The sequence below is a fragment of the Schistocerca gregaria genome, chromosome 2 (genome assembly GCF_023897955.1).
Source record: "Schistocerca gregaria isolate iqSchGreg1 chromosome 2, iqSchGreg1.2, whole genome shotgun sequence".
Lineage (NCBI taxonomy): Eukaryota > Metazoa > Arthropoda > Insecta > Orthoptera > Acrididae > Schistocerca > Schistocerca gregaria.
The window spans coordinates 1054293023-1054313143 of NC_064921.1; the positions used below are offsets into that span (position 1 = coordinate 1054293023).

At 43.2% G+C, this 20121-nt stretch overlaps 1 protein-coding gene across 2 annotated transcripts in view; it reads right to left on the reverse strand.

Annotated features, from left to right (window-relative positions):
* LOC126335586 (cytochrome P450 9e2-like) overlaps positions 1-20121 on the reverse strand; it is a 142740-nt gene that overhangs the window by 65374 nt on the left and 57245 nt on the right. Inside the window, exon 8 of one of the 2 annotated variants that reach the window (XM_049999022.1) lies at positions 11119-13728. The exons of the other annotated variant lie outside the window; for it this stretch is intronic. Within the exon in view, the coding sequence (XP_049854979.1) occupies positions 13562-13728 (167 nt within the window). The 3' untranslated portion in view covers positions 11119-13561. Of the gene's footprint in view, positions 1-11118; positions 13729-20121 lie in introns of those variants that run through there. 2 annotated transcript variants of the gene reach the window in all.

Sequence of the window (20121 nt, forward strand, 5' to 3'; positions counted from 1 at the left end):
TTTTAAATCACTCCTAATGCGTACTCCCAGATAATTTATGGAATTAAGTGCTTCCAGTTGCTGACCTGCTATATTGTAGCTAAATGATAAAGGATCTTTATTTCTACGTATTCGCAGCACATTACACCTGTCTACATTGAGATTCAATTTGTCCTTCCATGCACCATGCGTCAATTCGTTGCAGATCCTCCTTCATTTCAGTACAATTTCCCATTGTTACAACCTCTCGATACACCACAGCATCATCTGAAAAAAGCCTCAGTGAACTTCCGATGTCATCCACAAGGTCATTTACGTATATTGTGAATAGCAAGGGTCCTATGACACTCCCCTGCGGCACACCTGAAATCACTCTTACTTCGGAAGACTTCACTCCATTGAGAATGACAGGCTGCGTTCTGTTGTCTAGGAAATCTTCAATCCAATCACACAATTGGTCTGATAGTCCACATGCTCTGACTTTGTTCATTAAACGACTGTGGGGAACTGTATCGAACGCCTTGCAGAAGTCAACAAACACGGCATCTACCTATGAACCCGTGTCTGTGGCCCTCTGAGTCTCGTGGACGAATAGCGCGAGCTGGGTTTCACAAGACCGTCGTTTTCGAAACCCATGCTGATTCCTACAGAGTAGATTTCTAGTCTCTAGAAAAGTCATAATACTCGAACATAATACATGTTCCAAAATTCTACATCTGATCGACGTTAGAGATATAGGTCTATAGTTCTGCATATCTGTTCGCCATCCCTTGTTGAAAACGGGGATGACGTGTGCCCTTTTAAAATCCTTTGGAACGCTACGCTCTTCTAGAGACCTACGGTACACCGCTGCAAGAACGGGGGCAAGTTGCTTCGCGTACTCTGTGTAAAATCGAAGTGGTATCCCATCAGGTCCAGCGGCCTTTCCTCTTTTGAGCGAGTTTAATTGTTTCTCTATCTCTCTGTCGTCTATTTCGATATCTACAATTTTGTCATCTGTGCGATAATCTAGAGAAGGAAATACAGTGAAGTCTTCTTCTGTGAAACAGCTTTGGAAAAAGACATTTAGTAGTTCGGCCTTTGTGATCCTCTGTTTCAGTACCATTTTGGTCACAGAGTGTCTGGACATTTTGTTTTCATCCACCTACCGCTTTGACATAAGACGAAAAGTTCTTAGGATTTTCTGCCAAGTCAGAATTCATTGAAAGCCTCTCACATAGCCCTCCTCACACTACATTTCGCTTCGCATAATTTTTGTTTGGCTGCAGGGCTTTGGCTATGTTTATGTATGCTGTGAAGTTCCCTTTGCTTCCACAGCAGTTTCGTGACTCGGTTGTTGTACCACGGTGGCTCTTTTCCATCTCTTACGATCTTGCTTGGCACGTACTCATCTAACGCATATTGTACAATGGTTTTGAACTATGTCCACTGATTCTCAACACTATCTGTACTTGAGACAAAACTTTTGCGTTGAGCCGTCAGGTACTCTGTAATCTGCATTTTGTCACTTTTGCTAAACAGAAAAATCTTTCTACCTTTTATAACATTTCTATTTACGGCTGAAATCATCGATGCAGTAACCGCTTTATGATTGCTGATTTTCTGTTCTGCGTTAACTGTTTCAAATAGTTCGGGTCTGTTTGTCACTAGAAGGTCTATTATGTTTTCGCCACGAATCGGTTCTCTGTTTAACTGCTCAAGGTAGTTTTCAGGTAAAAATTTGCTTTACCTGCTGGTGCCTTGTCTTGCTGTTTCGCAGGGCCTTTATGATGAGGAGTGAATTTGGCAAGGTTAATTTCTAGGGGTAGTCAGATGCCTTTACCAAATTAGTGCCCCGAAGCTGTCTGCGTCGAGTGTAGTCCATGGGAAAATGCGAACGTGTTCAGATGTCTGCGAGTCGTGTGACTGAAGCGGAACGTGGGGACCAGCTCAGTATTCACCTAGCAGCATGTAGAAAACTGCCTAAAAACCACATCCAGGCTGGGCGGCACACCAGCCGACGTCGGTAATCCTCCGGGCTGCTTCAATCTGGTGCCAACGCGGTTACCCGAGTCCAGGAAGCAGCGCATCAGCGCTCTAGGAAACGACAGGAATACACCGACATGTATCTCTTAGAAATTAAATAAATATGACGTGTTCAACACCAGAGGGAAATCTTCTGCAGGAAAAATGTGAAGGAATCGAAAAGAAACGATCATTGGAAGGACTGATAAAGTGTATAGAAAAGTCAAAACAGCCACAGTTGAAATTAAAAGTAGTGATGGTAACATTAAGAATGCAATGAGAACTCCAGTGCTAAACGCAAAAGAAAGGGCGGATAGGAGGTAGGGCTGCATTAAAGTCCTCTGTGAGGGAAAGGACTTGTCTAAGAATGTGATACAGCTAGAAACCTGAGTCGATAAGGAAGACCTAGGGCATCCAGAATTAGAGGCCGAATATAAAAGAGTATTGGTAGACTTCAGAACAAATTAAGCAGAATGGACAGATACCATTTCATCGCAATTTTTAAAATCGTTGCGATAAGTGGCAACAAAACGACTGTTCACGTTGGTGTGCACATGGTATCTACCATCAGACTTTCGGAAAAATATGATTCACATAATTCCAAAGACAGCAAGCACAGATCGGTGCGAAAAATTCATGGGACTTGGGAGAACTGTAGAGCGTAAGATTTATAGCTGAAGCAAGATAATGGAATGCATCCAGAACATATTTGAGGACGTAGGATGCAAATGGTACTTTGAGATGAAGAGGTTGGCACAAGGAAGGAATTGATGGCGGGCCTAATCAACCATTCGAAAGACTGGTAACACAAAATATAAAAAAATAAAAATAAAAAAACAAAGAAAAATTAATGGGGACTAAGAAACGAAAATCTCTTTAATGCAAGTGATCACATAATGTTCAGTATTTTATCCATCTTCAGCAACTGTAGTTGCGTTTATTGAGATAATCATCAACGAGCTGCAGAAAAAATTATTTACTTATTCGGTTTCAGGGACTTTGTGCCCTTCTTCAGAATGTTATAAGCGTCGTATTATATTCAGGTGTCAAAAATAGAATGCATACAGCACATTACTGTGGTTATGTTGGTGATATTACCTGTAAAAAACGGTACAGGCATTTTTGTACAAGCTCTACGAACCATATGACCACAGCAATGTGCTGTGTGCATCCTATTTCTGACATTTGGAAATAATGCAATGCTTATAACATTTTGAAAAAGGGCACTCAATGCTTGAAACCAATTACGAAAATAAAATTTCTTTTGTACAACTGGTTAATGCATATTACAACAAAATGATCATATTATCAATTTCAGACATGCACTGCTCAGTAGCACTGTTTCGGATCATCGCATACACAGAGTGCCGTTGTGGTACTAAGGATAGAAAATAAAAAATATATAGAAAAAACCATGGTTAAAGGGATTTCGCAAAAGTAGTACATGCAGAGCTTTTGTATTCCGGTTTCATTAAAGATCATAATGTTATGGGCTAAACTTACAGAAATGTCTGTGTTGTTATGTATGGCAATTAAAACATGGGTAATTAAATGAATCATGATGCATTAAATCTAATCTCTTTTCTCATCATAAAAGAGTAATATGATGACAAGATAGAATCGAGAGGGGATTAGTTGATGTCAATAGTTATCAGTCTGAAATACCGAAGATAACGATGCCCGATATAAGATTATCATCATCTCAAATTCTTTACGGATGGCATTAGGTTGATATTGTAGGGGTCGTGTACCAGGATCTTTCTTATCACTGGATCATCTGATGCTTTTCCTGAATTAAGATTAGTTGAACATCATTTCTGCCTGTTTTCAAACTTCAAACGTCACATCAGAGAGAAAAATTCAGTACTGATTAACTGAATCCTAGCGAATCATTTACTCTACCAGTTTCTGCTGTTATTGACTGAACCACTTTCAAAGAATTCTCGATGAAATGTCAAGGAAAACGTGCTGCTTTGAATATTAGCAGACACTTTCAGGGAGTGTTTTGTATTACCCTTTTTTTTTAAAAGTGAATTAATCCACATTTTTAAGACAAACGAACATACAAAGCTATTGATCCACCTTTTGCTGCTGAATGTTTTCATAGTGAGTTCTTTTGTATAGATAGAAAACTAAACTTTTTGATTTTATTGCACCTAAGAGGAAGAGAGAAAGGCACTAGGAAAAAGACGTGAAGTGTCATCAGTCACATATTTTAACTAAGGTTCAGTCTTGATCACAACATTTATGTCTCAATAACATAGGTGATCGGTTTCGGTAAAATTTATATAACCATCTTCAGAACCATGTCTTCCGTGGAGGATGGTGGGCGGAGCTCTCCTCAGCTGCTACGAAGTCAGGAGAGCTCCGCCTACCATCCTCCAAGGAAGAAATGGGTCTGGCACATGACGTTCACCAAGCATTTGCCACAGCCACACCCTGCAATCGGATCGCCACATTGTGTACCGTGATTCGTCACTCCACACAACGTTTTTCCACTGTTCAATCGTCCAATGTTTACGCTCCTTACACCAAGCGAGGCGTCGTTTCGTATTTAGTGATGTCATGTGTGACTTATGAGCAGCCGCTCGACCATGAAATCCAAGTTTTCTCACCTCCTGCATAACTGTCATAGTACTTGCTCTTGATCTTGATGTCTTGATGCAGTTGGGAATTCCTGAGTGATGGTCTGGCTAGATGTCTGCCTATTAGACATTACGACCCTCTTCAACTATCGGCGGTCTCTGTCAGTCAACAGACGAGGTCGGTCTGTGCGCTTTTGTGCTGTACGTGTCCCTTCACCTTTCCACTTCACTGTCACATCGGAAACACTGAACCTAGGGGTGTTTAGGAGTGTGGAAATCTCGCGTGCAGACGTATGAGGCAAGTGACACCCAATAACCTGACCATGTTCAAAGTCCTTGAGTTTTCATAGAATTTTTTCTTGGCTCTGTATTTATAACGGCAGAGGATACCATCGGGTGACCCAATGTGTTAACGCTGTCTGTTCGGGGTTGTGGATTTTGTTGTATCTCGTAGCATGCGCGGCAAGTGCTGGTAGTTTTGACTATTATCCAGGAAGGATCTGGCCAGAAAACCTATGGTGTGGCCGGCCAAAGACAAGTTGATTCTCCTAAGGATTTATGAGTGCAAGTGCTTCCAATCTTGCTAATTTGCTGCATTTAAACCTTTGTCGTACTTTCATGAACCCCACTTGTGGAAACAAAAGCGGACCAAACGCAAACGATACGAGTCAAACTTGTGGGAACGGAAGTCTGGCCAAACTCCAATCAACACGAACATTATCCAAAAAGCAATAAACGGGCAGAAAAAGATACGAAACGTTGATTAGCGACTAAATTTAGCAGAGGTAATGTTAAATAATGTCCAACAGCCGGACTAGGATAGCGAGAAAAACCACCATTAGGCTTAGCACCTCTTCGACTCAAAGTGCAACATTGGGCTCATTTTCTAAAAGATTTAGGGCTGACGCAAAAAAGGCGTTTCTTTTTTACATCTACCACAAAACCAAGAAGCCATTTAGGAATCCTAATTTTGAGAGTTGTTCGTATTTTAGGTACTTTCCTATTAGAAATTCGTCTAATGAAAGTATTTCTTCCTGTAATTAAATTTTTTGGTGACAATATCTACATTTGTGTGTCGTGTTATTACATTCTTTCCGAAGAAGTCACATTCGACGACGCACACAATGATTGTAATTTCCATTAATGTATTATTTCTCTAAAAATTTATATTTATATGGAACAAGAAAAAAATTACTGTTAACATCTGCGAGAGCAGTGTCACTTAAAACAAGTAACCTTGTATTGCGATGTCTCGTCGTTCACGCTGACCCGTTTTGCACGAGCAATGGCTTCGGCACGGGTTTCGCCGGACTGAATGGTAGGGGAAAGGGTTGGTTGGAGCTCAGTTGCGGGAGAAGTCATGAGCAATATTGTATAACTTTCATTGACTGTCTTGATAAATGCGGACAGATATTTGCCCATGTAAAAATTTGTCATATAAAGGTGTAACGGAGTTCATGCGACTGTTGTGTTTTCCTTGCAAGATGTCTGACTGGCTGGAAGACTTCTTAGGTAACAGAACCGAAAACGGTGTCCTCGAAGGGGAGGCTTAATCGGAGATCGGAGTAACATCAGGAGTGCCACACATAAGTGCGGTAGGACCGTCGCTGTTTTCCATATAAATTACTGTAATCTGGGCGTAAAGTGGAACGAGCATGTGAGGATTGTGGTAGGGATGGCGAATGGTCGACTTCGGTATAAGGGGAAAATTTTAGGAAAGTGTGGTACATCTGTAAAGGAGTCTGCGTATAGGCAGCTAGTGCGACCTATTCTTGAGTACTGCTCGAGTGTTTGGGATCCGCACCAGGTCAGATTGAAAGAAGACATCGAAGCAATTCAGAGGCGAGCTGCTAGATTTGTTACCGGTAGGTGCGATCAGCATGCAAGTGTTACGGGTATGCTTCTGAAGCGCAGGTGGGAATCCCAGGACGGTAGAAGACATTAATTTCCATCAACACTTCCGAGAAAATTTAGAGAAACGGCATTTGAAACTGACTGCAGAACGACCCCGCTGCGGCCAATCCGGGCAGGGAGAACGAAGAAAGATTAGGTCTCGTATGGAGGCATATAGACAGTCGTTTCTCCTTCTCTCTGTCTGCGAGTGAACAGGAAAGGAAACGACCAGTTGCGGTGCAGGGTTCGCTCCTCCACGCACCGTATGGTGGCTCGTGGAGTATGGCTGTAGATGTAATGAAATATTTCCCTGATGAGAAGAGAGATGTTCTGCCTGCTATCCGAATCACTTCAACACATGACTCAAACCTCCAGACTTCCTGTACTTCGTTCCCTCGACAGCCGACAACACACAGCCTTTTCTGCATGCTCTGTTGAACCAGCAATCCCCGTACCAGTAATAATAAGGTTTAAGCTTTATCCGTTGAGTAAAACCAACAGCTAGATTGTGGGTACACCATCCTGCCCTTCCTCTCAGGAATTTAACACAGTAATGTACACATATCAAAAAAAGTTTTGCATCACCTCGCTTCCGAGAATTCCGGAACCTGTACAGAAAACGGCAAAAGAGATTATCATAAACATCATTTCCGCCCTTTTTATTGCTCATGAAAACCACACATTGCATGTTCTACTACCATACAGCGAGACCATCAGAGGTGGTGGTCCGGATTGCTGTACACACCGGTACTCTAATACCCAGTAGCACGTCCTCTTGTATTGATGCATGCCTGTGTTCGTCGTGGCATACTATCCACATGTTCGTCAAGGCACTGTTGGTCCAGATTGTCCCACTTCTCAACTGCGATTCGGCGTAGATCCCTCAGAGTGGTTGGTGGGTCTCGTCGTCCATAAACAGTCCTTTTCAATCTATCCTAAACATGTGCGATAGGGTTAATGTCTGGACAACATGCTGGCCACTCTAATCGAGCGATGTCGTTATCCTCAAGGATGTCATTCACAAGATGAAGACGAATGCCTAGGCAATATGCTATTGACAATGGTTACACCATCGGTCGGAGGGTGGCATTGACGTATCGTACAGCTGTTACGGCGCCTTCCATGACCACCAGCGGCGTACGTCTGCCCCACATAATGCCACCCCAATACAGGAGGGAACCTCTACCTTGTCGCACTTGTTGGACAGGGTGTCTAAGGTATTGAGGGTGAGCGGGTTTCCTCCAAACATGTCTCCGACGATTGTCTGCTGGAAGGCATATCCGACACTCATCGGTGAACAGAATGTGACGCCAACCCTGAGCGTCATGTTGTTGGGCCCATCGGCACCGCGCTGCATGATGTGGTTGCGAAGGTGGACCTCGCCATGGACATCGGGAGTAAAATTGCGCATCATGCAGCTTATTGCGGACAGTTGCGGTAGTAACACGATGTGCTGTGGCTGCACGAAAAGCATTATTCAAGATAGTGGCATTGCTGTCAGGATTCCTTCGAGCCATAATCCGTAGTTATCGGCCATCTACGGCAGTAGCAGCCCTTGGGCGGGCTGAGCGAGACGTGTCATAGACAGTTCCTGTCTCTCTGTATCTCCCCCATGTCCGAACGACAATGCTTTGGTTCACTCCGAGACGCCTGGACACTTCCCTTGTTGAGAGCCCTTCCTGCCTCAGAGGAACAATGCTGACGCAATCGAACCGCTGTATTGACTGTCTAGGCATCGTTGAACTACAGACAACACGAGCCGTGTACCTCCTTCCTGGTGGAATGACTGGAACTGATCCGCTGTCCGACCCTCTCTGTCTAATAGGCACTGCTCTTCCATGTTTGTTTACGTCTTTAGGCGGGTTTAGTGACAGCTCCGAACAGTCAAAGGGGCTGTGACTGTGATACAATATCCACAGTCAACGACTATCTTCAGGAGCTCTCGGAGCCAGGGTGATGCGAAACTTTTTTTGATGTGTGTACGAAGAAGAAAACCTCTAATTTTTTTGTGTCATCAGTCTTCTGACTTGTATGATGCTGCTCGTGACGAATTCCCTCTCGTGTGCCAACCTCTTCATCTCAGACTTGCATTTTCAACCAAGTTTCTCAATTATTTGCTGCTTATATCCCAATTTCTGTCTTCCTCTACAGTTTTTACACTCTACAGCTCTCTTTAGTACCATGGGAGTTATTCTGTGATGTGTCAACAGATGTCCTACCATCTTGTCCCTTCTTCTTCTCAGTGTTTCCCAAATATTCCTTTCGCCGCCAGTTCTCCGGAGAACATCCTCATTCCTTATCATTTCACCTAATTTTCCTTCTGAATCACAACATATCAACTGCTTCGATACTCTTCTGTTACGATTTACTGTGCAATGCTGTGCTCCAAACGTACATTCTCAAGAATTTCTTCTTCAATCTAAGGCCTATGTTCGATACTATGGACTTCTCTAGGCCAGGAATGCCCTTTTTGCTAGTGCTAGTCTGCTTTCTATGTCCTCCCTGCTCCGTCCATCATCGGTTATTGCGCTACCACGGTAACTTAATTCCTTCATCTACTTCATGGTCAACAATGCTGATGTAAAGTATCTACTGCTTGTCGTTACTTCTGCCTTTCTTAGATTTACTCACAGTCCGTATTATGTGCTCATTAGGTTGTTCATTCCATTCGGCAGATCTTGTAATTCTTGGTTCAAATGGCTCTGAGCACTATGGGACTTAACATCAATGGTCATCAGTCCCCTAGAACTTAGAACTATTTCAACCTAACTGACCTAAGGACATCACACAACACCCAGCCATCACGAGGCAGAGAAAATCCCTGACCCCGCCGGGAATTGAACCCGGGAACCCGGGCGTGGGAAGCGAGAACGCTACCGCACGACCACGAGATGCTGGCTGCGATTCCAGACTGAAGCGCCAAGAACCGCTCGGCCACAGCGCCGGCGATGTGTAACGTGTTACCCATTGTGGCAAGCAGGTAGATAAGAATATACGAAAAACAGAAGGGTGTAATGGGTTGATTGAATTAACGGAACAACTATTACTAGTTGATTGATAAAGGAACAATTTGACCTCAGCAGCAAGTTACACTTACTGATCTCACGAATACAATAGCCCGAAACATAACAGCAACCAGGAGCCATTATTAAATTTTGAAATTTAGCACTGTGTACAGTATTATAGGATAAAACAACCAACCGGTGTAGCGAGAAATTAATTGCATGAATAGCATTACTCGAAATCGAAAGATAACAAGACACTCGAAAAACGTTTAGTTAAATTTTAGCACCGTGTTCAGCTTGGTAACATGGGACACATGCCAGAGCGGCAAGCCGCGGACAGCATTGCATTAATTTTGTGAACAATCAGCCAGTTAAAACAGTGAGGTAATAATAACAGTAAAGACAATCAGTAGGAATGAAAGGTCCCACTCATATGAAAACCCACAACCGGTTTTGAAATGTGCTTCGGCTGTCAAGTTACGTCTTGCTTTTAAAAATTTTCAGCTAATGTGGAAGGAGTGACTTTTTTTACAGTGAAGGAGAAATAGAAATATTAGACTCAGCGTGAAGCTGTCTACCTGCAAAATTTAGCCGAAGAGAAATAGAAACAGAAAAAGCAGTTTTCCAAGCGCCATATTGGGTAAACTAGAAAATTAGCTTCAGATCATAATATGTAGACGCGATAGCGAAAAACGGACTCCGGAATTCGGTGTTCGTCCTCTGAAAAATGTGTCGCCCGTGAAACGCGGTAAGTATGGAAGCAGTGACAGCAGAAAGGGTCAGACGTCAGTGATCTCGTAGGTCGGCTAGTCACTGGATGTCACATGAGTAGAAGTGCATTAGGAAGGTTTAAACATTTCTGAAGCTGCCCAAGCGGACTGTGGGCGATGCCAGTGGGAAGTAGAAACGCGAAGGAACAACTACGCCTACACCAAGACCAGTAAGACCTCATTTTACCGACGAACAGGTGTTATCCAGAATTGTGGAAGATGGTAGTAAAAAAGTCGCATGAAACCAGCGGAAGGAACCACTTGTGAGTTCCAGAGTGCTAGCGGCAGTCCAGTTGGTAGCGTGGCCGGGCGCGCAGGGAGTTAAAAGCAGTGGGCACGCACGGTGATAGAGCCGCTGCTCGTCAGCCTCTCACTCTTGCTGTTAAGCGACGCGTGATGTTGGCAGCAAATGACTGGAGACGTGTGTCTTGCAGTGATGATTGTACTTACTCCTAACTTAAGACATGCCTTCACAAGACTTCGAATAGTTGCCTGCAGTACGCAGCGCAAATTTCTTTTTTTGGTAGGGTCTTACAATAATATTTTTGAACACAGCAACTCAAAAAATAAAACAAAGATTGCTCGTGTCGTTCCAGCAATATCGTGATTATTAGCTGCGGAGCGCTGCTTCAATTCCATCAGGATAGGAAATCCGTTTTTAAAAATCCTCAAATAGAATTAGTTTTTTTAACTATTTTAGCGTACGTCTTGTATCAACAGAATAAATCAGTGAACACAAGGTAGTGGGAGATTTAAAAAAATTAAAAACCAGAAATCATGATTCATGTTCCTTGCTTACAAATTGATACTATCAAAACACCTTTTTTTGTTTTGTTTTCCATTCTTAAACATTAAACTGTTCCATCTAAGAGCGTGGAAACATTTACTGGTATAAGACAATGTATATTTTATTGGTAAATAATGAAATAAATTACATTTCATCACAGCTGTAATACAGAAATAAAATCAGTTGTCTTTTAGATTTTGTTAGCAACCCAAGCTTTACATTGATGATATCAGCTGTGAAGAAAAATCTTCTGTAACAACAGACAGTGCATTTAAGTCATAAGCGTCCTTACAGGAGTGCTCTTAAACTATGACTTTACTGCATTTTAGGTAACAAATCAAATGTTTGAGCGTTGGTCAGGGTATAGAACTCTTAACAATGATTCTGCCTGATTACAGTGTTTAGTGGGAAGGCAACGTTGTCGTTTCGCTGAGAGACACAGCACAAGATGGAGGTGCCGTGGAAGCATGTGCATTCAGTCAAACTCAATAGCCTATTACAGTCCCAATTTAACGGAATAGTAAGTTAAGTTACATCTTCCTCTGAAAGCCACAGGCGCATGTAACACACTCCCATTATCGGTCAGGCACTCGCATTCCATATGGCGTCATATCAGTAGTGTACTGCTCGCACTTTGGTTCACATAAAGCCGGCACCACAGCCTCATTTCTCACAGAATGAAACGCGTAGATGTCTGAATTGTCGTAGGCTGCATAAGCTCGTAACAGCAAGCAGAGAAGTACACCAGCAGCAGTCAGTTTCTCACACGGCAACACCATGCCCCAAATCGCTCTACGCGAAACCATGAACTTCACATGCCATCGTTCCCCAACAGTATCTTTGTTAAGTGTCATTGTTGGAACATATCGATAGCAATAATTACAACGTCGAAAAGTAACACTGTGTCGCTGGTGTTCTAGTTCCGTTGGACGCACACGAATTCTGGAATAAAGAAAAGGTCCGGGAATGGTCCCCTAACTGCGTGCCCGAAATCCACAACTTGTCCTGCAGGTAGAAAGCACGTGTATGTATGTGGACAGATGAGTCCTCTGCCCCTTGGAGAAGTACAACGACAGCTAGAGTTTTCAATCTCATTTTAACTCTTTGCTTGAATTGGTTCACCTTAACACTTGAATTGTGGTAATTTCAGAACTGTGCAGACAAACTCGTATGTTCCACTAAGTCGTACCGTTTCTGTTCCCCTACCAAATCAAAGAAAGACAAATATTCATCCAGAACAAAAATGTGCAATGGTGAAATGATAAGACTGCAAATACTGAAGCGTAGTTCCTACATAGCTTAAACGTTATCATTGGCTTAAATATACCTTCCTAATAGAAGCACGTACGACTGAAGCTCGTTATTATACAGAGTGTTGTTATAAGAAAAAACCAAAGGGTGAATGGAGGACAATGAAAGAAGCAAATAATCCTAGTAAAGGCAGGTCCAGAGACCAATTCTTTCCCCTGTACGACGTTTGCAGAAGTACAATCACGCCAATATTGTAACATTGTTGATGTCTAAGGCTTGTATATGTGGATACGCTTGGTGTATTTCGACCCTGTCGACAGTTTGATGAATTCCGGGAACGCACTGCGGATTAGGAACACGTGCGTGACTTTTGAACGTGTATGGGCATCGATGAACGGTCCCTATATCAAACAAGGGAACGTGTTTGTTCTCAAGGGAGCCTCTGCAGTTTAGACTATATTGTAAGGCTTCAGTCGTAACACGTCGTGCGGGGAAACCATTGGTTTCCCTAATTATGTCTATTGGGATTGTCTTCTTATTTCATTGTCATGTACACAACACTTACGTTTGTACCTTTGTCAAGAACTCTGTCTTTAAATATTCCTTAGCCTTTCTTCTTCTATTTAGCATATTTAACATAATAATTTATCTTTTTTCTGAATTCTGTAATGATAATGCATTATTATTGTTTAGCTTAGCATTACTACACTTCCACAAAATAAATTACTAAAGTGTTTCGGTGAGCGTCCAAGAACAATTCAGAAGTATTCTACTGGTTTGGAAGTTCATGTAAGGTCAGTCTTGGACAAGTTGGACAAGATGTGGAGTTCGGGTACTGAGCAGGTAGAAGTTGTGGAGTTCGTGTGAGCTGGTTCTGTTAGAGATGGGTGTGGCGTATTGAATATATTAGAAGTCATGGCGCATCTGGCGTCATCAGTAACAGGCAAACTATTTCTGTTGTCTACCATCGACTCATCTCCCATCTTAACACAAAACGCATAGAATCATGCTACCACACACAATGCTACCACAATCTCCACGGACGTGAACTGTCTAAGCCGAGAGATCATATAATATCAGTGCATGTTCTCTGCTACAAGTTTTAGCGTAGTGTCGAGTCCACCCCATCACGACACACTATCATCGTCAGAACAACGTCAGACACTTCACTTGCCTTGGTACATATCGGTAACACAGTAACACCTACGGATAAGTTACGTTACGCTTAAGTGCAATCGACAACAGGCCGACAGAGTTGCACACAGCGGCCAATCACGTTTCAGTGCTTCAGAATCTCTGACGGAATCCCACCCAAGCGCCGCCACTGATAGACAGTGCGACACTCTTCGGGTCTATCTTGAGAGGCACCGGCGTCTGGTCGACCACCTGGAGAGTGAATCTGGACAGCAGGTAGACCAGCATCACCTTCATCTCCAGCAGCGCGAACCTCTGGGCTGGAAAACGGATGATTTACCCAGTGAAGAAACATACGTTAACTGAATTACGATCGCAGCTTGACAATAAAGTGAAGTGCACAGAAAAAAGGTACATATGTCCGAACATACACTGATGAACCAAAACATTATGATCAGCTGCTCAATAGCTTGTTGGTCCGTCTTTCGAACGAAATATATCACTGATTCTGCGTATCATGGATCCGAAAGTTTATTGGTAGGTTTGTGGAGGTTTGTAGCATTAGATACCCACGCACAGATCATGCAATTCGCGTAAATAACGGGCCGCTGATTTGTGTACACGGTTATGGCGCCCAATAACGGCCCAGATGGTTCAAATGGTTCAAATGTCTCTGAGCACTATGGGACTGAACATCTGACGTCATCAGTCCCCTAGAACTCAGAACTACTTAAACCTAACTAACCTAAGGACATCACACACATCCATGCCCGAGGCAGGATTCGAACCGTAGCGGTCGCGCTGTTCCAGACTGAAGGACCTAGAAACGCTCGGCCACTCCGGCCGACAGGCCCAGATGGGTCTGATAGGATGTACATAATGAAATTTGGTCGCCGAGACATAAACATGAGTTCTCTATAGTGCTCGTCAAACCTTGGTAACACGGTTCTGGCTCCGAGACAGGGACAATTATTCAGGGTGTTTCAAAAAGGAGTTTACAACTTTGAAAATTCATATATTAATTCATAGTGCCTACAGAGGTGATAGTAGTGTCAATTTGAAGGGAAATACGTCAGCTTCTATTTCGCGTAGTTCGTTAGTACCGAATCGCACCGGAAGGAGCGCTAGCGGCAGTGGTGTCTAAGATGGCTGCCTTCACTGGACCAGACCATGATAGCTGTGTGTTATGGTTTGAAGAACCGAAGTCGGCAGCAACAGTTCAGCGTAATTTCCGTACAAAGTGTGCTGAAGATCCTCCTAGTAGGACTGCAATTTATAAGGGTGCTCAGTAAGACAAGGGAAATCGTCAGGTCGTCCAAGGAGATCTGACGACGTGGAGCGAGTGAGACAACGTTTTGTAAACAGTCCTACAAAATCGACCAGGCGTGAATCTCGCGAACTACAAATCCCACGTTTGGCGTGGGTTGAGGAACCGTTTGCATTTCAAACCGTACAGGTTGACAATCGTACAAGTAATAAAAGACAATGATAAAATGGCCCATTACACAAGGATGAACATTTCTTGAACAAAAATCATCGTTTCTGACGAGTCGACTCTTTACTTAAGTAGCAAGGTTAACATACATAACTGTAGGGTTTGGGACAGTGAAAATCCACATCAAACATTACAACATGTTCGTAATAGCCCTAAACTGAAATTGTTTGTGCATCGAGCAGGAACAAAGTGTACGGCCTCATTTTTTCGTGAGAGAACCATCAATGGGATAGTGTACCTGGATATGTCACAACAGTTTTTGATACCACAGACCGATGAGGATGATCAAGAACGAAACTTTACTTCATACAAGATCGTGGCACCACTCCACTACCTGGCTGACGTCCAGGGTGTTCTCAGTGACCGCTTTCCAGGTCAATGGATTGGCTGTGATGCGCCAACTGCATGGCCCCCACGTTCGCCAGACTTGACACCACTTGATTTTTTTTGTATGGGGACACGTCAAGGACAGCGCGTTTGTGTATCCTGTGCCGGCTTCTCTACCTGAACTTAGAGCAGAATTTAGGCCGCCAGTGCAATGCTACAGTGAGTTTGGGAAAAAATTGACTTCCGATGGGTTCCGTGCAGGATAGCCACCGGAAACCACAATCAACATCTTTAGTGTAGGGTAAAAAAAACTTGATGTGTTTCCCTACAAAATAACACTATATATTCCTTCAATAAATTTATATGAATTTTTAAAGTTGTAAAGTCCTTTTTGAAACACCTGTACTGCTGAAAGATGACATCGCCGTTTGGAAAGACAGCAAGCATGAAGGGATGCAGATAGTTCGTAGTTGTCAGCGTGTCTTGGATTACTACCACAGGTCCCATGGAAGCACAGGAGAGTGTGCCCCATAGCATAATTCTGCTTCCACCAGACTGCGTCCGTGGCGCGCTGCACGTTTCGAGCCGCCATTCACCTCGATGAGAGCCTAGTGGAGAGAGCAAGCGATCTAGTGTAACAAAAATGTGGTTCACCCGAAGAGCAGACACGTTTCCATTGATCGATGGTCGAATCCCGATGGTTCAGTGCCCACTACAATCGTAATTGACGATGTCGTTGGGTCAACAAGTGAAAGTGTAGGGGTGGCCTGTTGCCGAACTCCGTGTTCGACAATGTTTAAGAAGGGTAGTAGGAGTAATCCATCGAACTATAGACCTATATCATTGACGTCGGTTTGCACTAGGGTTCTGGAGCATATACTGTATTTAAACATTATGAATCACCTCGAAAGGAACGATCTATTGATACGTTATCAGTATGGTTTCAGAAAACATCATTCTTGTGCAACGCAGCTAGCTCTTTATTCGCACGAAGTAATGGCCGCTATCGACAGGGGATCTCAAGTTGGTTCCGTATTTCTAGATTTCCGGAAAGCTTTTGACACCGTTCCTCACAAGCGACTTCTAATCAATCTGCGGGCCTACGGGCTATCGTCTCAGTTGTGCGACTGGATTCGTGATTTCCTGTCAGGAAGGTCGCAGTTTGTAGTAATAGACAGCAAATCATCGAGTAAAACTGGAGTGATATCAGGTGTTCCACAGGGAAGCGTCCTAGGACCTCTGCTGTTCCTGATCTATATAAATGACCTGGGTGACAATCTGAGGAGTTCTCTTAGATTGTTCGCAGATGATGCTGTAATTTACCGTCTTGTAAGGTCACCCGAAGAGCAGTATCAGTTGCAAAGCGGTTTAGTAAAGATTGCTGTATGGTGTGGCAGGTGGCAGTTGACGCTAAATAGCGAAACGTGTGAGGTGATCCACATGAGTTCCAGAAGAAATCCGCTGGAATTCGATTACTCGATAAATAGTACAATTCTCAAGGCTGACCATTCAACTAAGTACCTGGGTGTTAAAATTACGACAACTTCAGTCGGAAAGACCACATAGACAATATTGTGGGGAAGGCGAGGGAAAGGTTGCGTTTCATTGGCAGGACACTTAGAAGATGCAACAAGTCCACTAAAGAGACAGCTTACACTACAATCGTTCATATTGCTGCGCGGTGTGGGATCCTTACCAGGTGGGATTGACGGAGGACATCGAAGGGTTGCAAAAGAGGGCAGCTTGTTTTGTATTATCACGTTATAGGGGAAAGAGTGTGGCAGATATGATACGCGAGTTGGGATGGAAGTCATTAAAGCAAAGACGTTTTTCGTCGCGGCGAGATCTATTTACGAAATTTCAGTCACCAACTTTCTCTTCCGAATGCGAAAATATTTTGTTGAGCCCAGCCTACATAGGTAGGAATGATCATCAAAATAAAATAAGAGAAATCAGAGCTCGAACAGAAAGGTTTAGGTGTTCGTTTTTCCCGCGCGCTGTTCGGAAGTGGAATGGTAGAGAGATAGTATGATTGTGGTTCGATGAACCCTCTGCCAAGTACTTAAATGTGAATTGCTGAGTAATCATGTAGACGTAGATGCAGAATGAACGATGAACGGTGTGATCTGAAACACTTGTGCGTGCCCGGCACTGTCTTGTTCGGCACAGATGCCACAGATCACCATCTAACCTACTTTCAGAGCAGACAAGCCTCCGTGCCCCGCGTTCTGTGAAGAGTCGTGTGCGTCCAACCATTTAGAGAGTAGTGACAGTTTGCCTGTCCTTCTGTCTCTTTCCGCAGATGCTCACGACAGTAGCACGTGAACATTCGACCAGCTTCGCCATTTCCGAGATAGTCATTCAAGGGTCTGCTTAATAATTATCTGGTCTGTGTCATAGTCGCTCATCTCAGTAGAGCTCCCAATTTGCAGCCCACATCTTCGCTAGGGTGATCCCCGTCCGCACCAGCTCCCCTTACACACTTTCGTTACCACGTCACATGACCGCGAGGACACAAGGCGGCATCCAGCAACGCGGTGGGCATTTGTCATAATGGTCTGGTTCATCAGAGATGAATACACTAAGCAGGTTCAGAAGGATGTACGCTGCAGTACGTACTGGGAGATGAAGAAGCTTGCACAGGATAGAGTAGCATGGAGAGCTGCATCAAACCAGTCTCAGGACTGAAGACCACAACAACAACAACAACAACATCAGTGTATATCGAACACTACTCATTACTGTAACGACAATCGCATGCTTATTTGGAAAGTCCATCTACTAACATGCGTTGTCCAGTTACTTACACATCGACCATTCACATTGCTATGTGTTTAGGCGAAGCCATAAAGCAACACTTTAAGATCGAATAAGCATCCCGCATCCGGAGGCGCAAATAAAGACAGTTCAGTTATAACATATGTGGTTTATTGTTATTGAACCATGTGACTCGCATTTCATGAAGCTCCAGAAAATAATCTCTGAGCTGTGGAAAGAAATCGAACTGTTCATTTTATTTACGTACAACAATGCTCATTTTATTTATGACATAATACAAAGACGTTTGAATGAAAGTTATCTTCTTGGGGTACAAAGCTTTGACATAAAAAAAAGGAGTTTAAATTCTATGTTAAACTCCACGATATTGTCTACAAGGCTCTACAAACGCCCTGTTAGGTTGTCAAGTACACTTATACCTTTTTCCTTTCTGTACCACATACTAGTCCTACAAACCCTGTAGAGATTATTATTGGGTCTAGTATTACATTTCAAGCGAGCGTAAATATAATTCTCTTGATGATAAAGAAATAACCAAAAGTAGGAAATATACAAATAGCTAGGAGGCGCAATAACAGCGAAGCAGAAAATGTGTACAATGTTCGTCAAGCGGTAGTGTGGCGAAACGAAACAGAGGGACGCGAATAACCGATTTTGAGTACGACGAGGACTGTTTGTCCCTGAGATTTTATGTGAAGACAACTACTTCGCATGTTCTAGCACGGCTATTTGATAATTTAAAGACATCCTTAGCTATATGTTAATGTTCCTTCATTGCATGTTGTATGCTGAGTAAATAAAACCAAGCGGTTATTTGATTCCGCAGAAACTGCAGAACATTTATAAAGACTATCCCCGTCTTTGACAAAATTATTTTCGAAGGCACGAAATAACACTGAAGAATAGTTTTATTTCATCTCATTACAGCTTCTACGGTAAAACCCGCCAGGTTAGCAGAGAGCACTAACGCGCTGCTTCCTGGACTCGGGGAGGCGCGCTGGCCCCGGGTCGTGTCCGCCCGGCGGCTTAACGACGAGGGCCGGTGTGCCGGCCAGCCTGGATGTGGTTTTTAGGCGGTTTTCCACATCCCACTAGGTGAATACGAGACTGGTCCCCATGTCCCACCTCAGTTACACGACTCGCAGACATTTGAAACATATTCGCACTATTTCATGATTTACACTAGACGCCGACATCTGGGGTACACTATTTCCGTCCAGGGGGATATGGGGTGGTTACAGGAAGGGCATTCGGTCACCCCTTCAAAGTTAAGCATGCCAAATCAGTATTTACAAAGCAGACCTCGCGAGTCGGGATAAATGCTTGTACAGAGAGAGACAGCTTGACCGTCAACTGTAGGCTTGGGGACTTCTCTGTAGCACGCTGTAGGGGTCGTCTGATTCAAGAATCGCTCTTTGGGGAGTTGTGAGAGAGAGGTGTTGTTACGGCAAGTAACGAGTATTACTAGGTAGGACCATAAAGTGGTCCGAATTACCGAGAAATGTGGGCCAATGTCACACGTCGTCCCACAACATGGTGTCTTCAGAACCGACAGATATAAAAAAAAGCTTGAATTTTGCGGTGGTACTTGGCAGAACATGATAACAATATCAAATAGCAGAACACTTCCTAACATTCTGCACAATTATCTATTTGTTATCATGAAGAGGCTTTCAGCTTCTTAGCCATCTTCATGTGAAAACTGAACGTTGCAAGCACAGGCAAAAATGATGTATGACATATATAGATATTATTTGCACAATAGATACAAAAATGACATATAGTGCAAGCAGACGAAAACATTACATTTTTATCACGTACGAAGAATTACATTAACTAAAAAAGGCGGATGGAGCAAAGCTTTTACGTGCAGATACATTTAAAGATTGATGAAAAGTAAGACGACTATACAGTTGGCATCTAGGTTTTGTAACGAAACTTAATCAAACAGAGACCAAAAAGGTAAATCGAATCTGATCATTTAATGCTAAGTTGGCACTCTATATCATGTTATGTGATCAAATAAAACAAACAGAATGTGAGCGTAGTATTATATGATGAGACTCGATTCTATTTTCCCCTCTGTAAAAGTAAGTTTTATTTGGAAATACTA